The following is a 1,570-nucleotide window of genomic DNA, read 5'->3' as shown; positions in this document are numbered from 1 at the left end:
ATATATATATATATATATATATATATGTAAATATATATAAATATCTTAGATACAAAATTACGAATACAAGAAAGCAGTGGTTTGCTTACCTTTGGCAGTGGATACGTGTCCGGTAACGATAGTACAGGCGGTGAGCTCGGCGTTTCCGAGTCGGCAATAGATACTGGAGTGTTGGGAGCAAGAGGATTGTTCAGGTTGGATACGGCGGTGGCGGCGGCGGCGGCGGCGGTAACGGCCGAGGATACAGTGACGGTTCCAGAGACCGTCACCTTCGTTGTCTGCCGGCTACCGCCGTTATTCGGCTGCTCCTTCGCGGCACGATGTTCCGCGAGGAGCTTGTCGAAGGTCTTGCTGCGACCGACGACCGTTCGGCGCAGCGAGACAGTGTGCGCTTTGCATGTGAGTGACCTGGTGCAGGGCTTGCCAGTCTCCTCGTTCAACACACCGCAGTGCCGATCGGGATCATACTCGCGGTCTTTGAGCAACGACCGATCTGTTTTAAGCCTCTTCCGACGAGGCTGGTTGCTGCCACTGTTACTGTTAGGACCAGGGCTTTTGCTCGGACTCCCTCCGCTGCTTGTAGATGTACTGATAATATTCGAAGAACCGGCTATGTTAGAAGAGGTAGTTTGTACCGTGATCGATTCAAGAGGCGATCGGGGTGACGAGGAGATCGGCAGAGAGCCACCTGCAGACAAGTTCGCCTGATCCGCAGTACGCTTAACGGTCGTGTGGTTCAGCTTCGCACTACCAACGATGGGAATTGAAGCAGAAACTGAAGGAACTGATGGTTGAGTGTTTCTCTTCAGCTTGGAGACCTTGCAGAAGGGAGCTTTTATGGACGGTTTTGTGACTGGGGTTGTGGGTGGTGGAAAATTTGCCATGCCGGAATGGCGACACTCTGTGGCAAAATAGAAGATGTGTTTACATGTTTAATACCTGCAATACATGTATACAAAATGCTAATGAGTTGCAAATATTTTGACAATATATCTGAATCTCATAGCTGCGAATGAAATCACTGTACATACATCTTTTATAATATACAATAAAAATATTTCTTTAAGTTAAAATTCAATAACTTTGACTTTAAATATATTAAATAAAATTTTCAAATAACATATATAAATTGATAAGCAATTGTTCACTTTTAAAACACACAAAAATTTTGCGTTTGGAATTATGTGCTATTAAGTCCTCCAAATATAATTTTAGATTATAATTAACTAAATAACAAAATCAGAAATAAACTTGCTTTATGTTTAGCCCTGCTGTTTAATAAATAATTGAAATTTCTGATTATATCATGCCTTATTGTTATTAATAAATCTGCATTTCTGTTAATATACTAACAAATTATGTTAAACATAAAGCAATTTAATTATACTTCGTTACACTATACTACAATAATCAATAAAATATGAATATATACCTATATGTTGAATGAGAGCTTGTGGTTTTACTATGGCATCGCATATTTCACATACTACTCCATAGAAATCATCCCTCTCTGGACAAAAGCCATACAAATCGATATCTGAAAAATGTTTCACATTAGTGTTATAGTAAA

General features: G+C 40.4%; 1 protein-coding gene across 3 annotated transcripts in view; it reads right to left on the bottom strand.

Moving 5' to 3' along the window:
- Positions 1 to 1,570, bottom strand: part of LOC108756574 (ataxin-7-like protein 1) — a 9,209-nt gene that overhangs the window by 6,301 nt on the left and 1,338 nt on the right. For all 3 annotated transcript variants that reach the window (XR_001939846.1, XM_018500480.1, XM_018500481.1), the window contains exons 3-4: positions 1,433 to 1,537; positions 90 to 901 (exon numbers count right to left, since the gene is read on the bottom strand). Coding sequence is in view for 2 of the 3 variants with exons in the window: in XM_018500480.1 (XP_018355982.1) it covers positions 90 to 901; positions 1,433 to 1,537 (917 nt within the window). In the remaining variant the exon portion in view is untranslated. The remainder of the gene's footprint in view (positions 1 to 89; positions 902 to 1,432; positions 1,538 to 1,570) is intronic.

Source organism: Trachymyrmex septentrionalis, unplaced genomic scaffold (genome assembly GCF_001594115.1).
Source record: "Trachymyrmex septentrionalis isolate Tsep2-gDNA-1 unplaced genomic scaffold, Tsep1.0 scaffold128, whole genome shotgun sequence".
Lineage (NCBI taxonomy): Eukaryota > Metazoa > Arthropoda > Insecta > Hymenoptera > Formicidae > Trachymyrmex > Trachymyrmex septentrionalis.
This window is presented reverse-complemented; position numbering and strand designations above follow the sequence as displayed.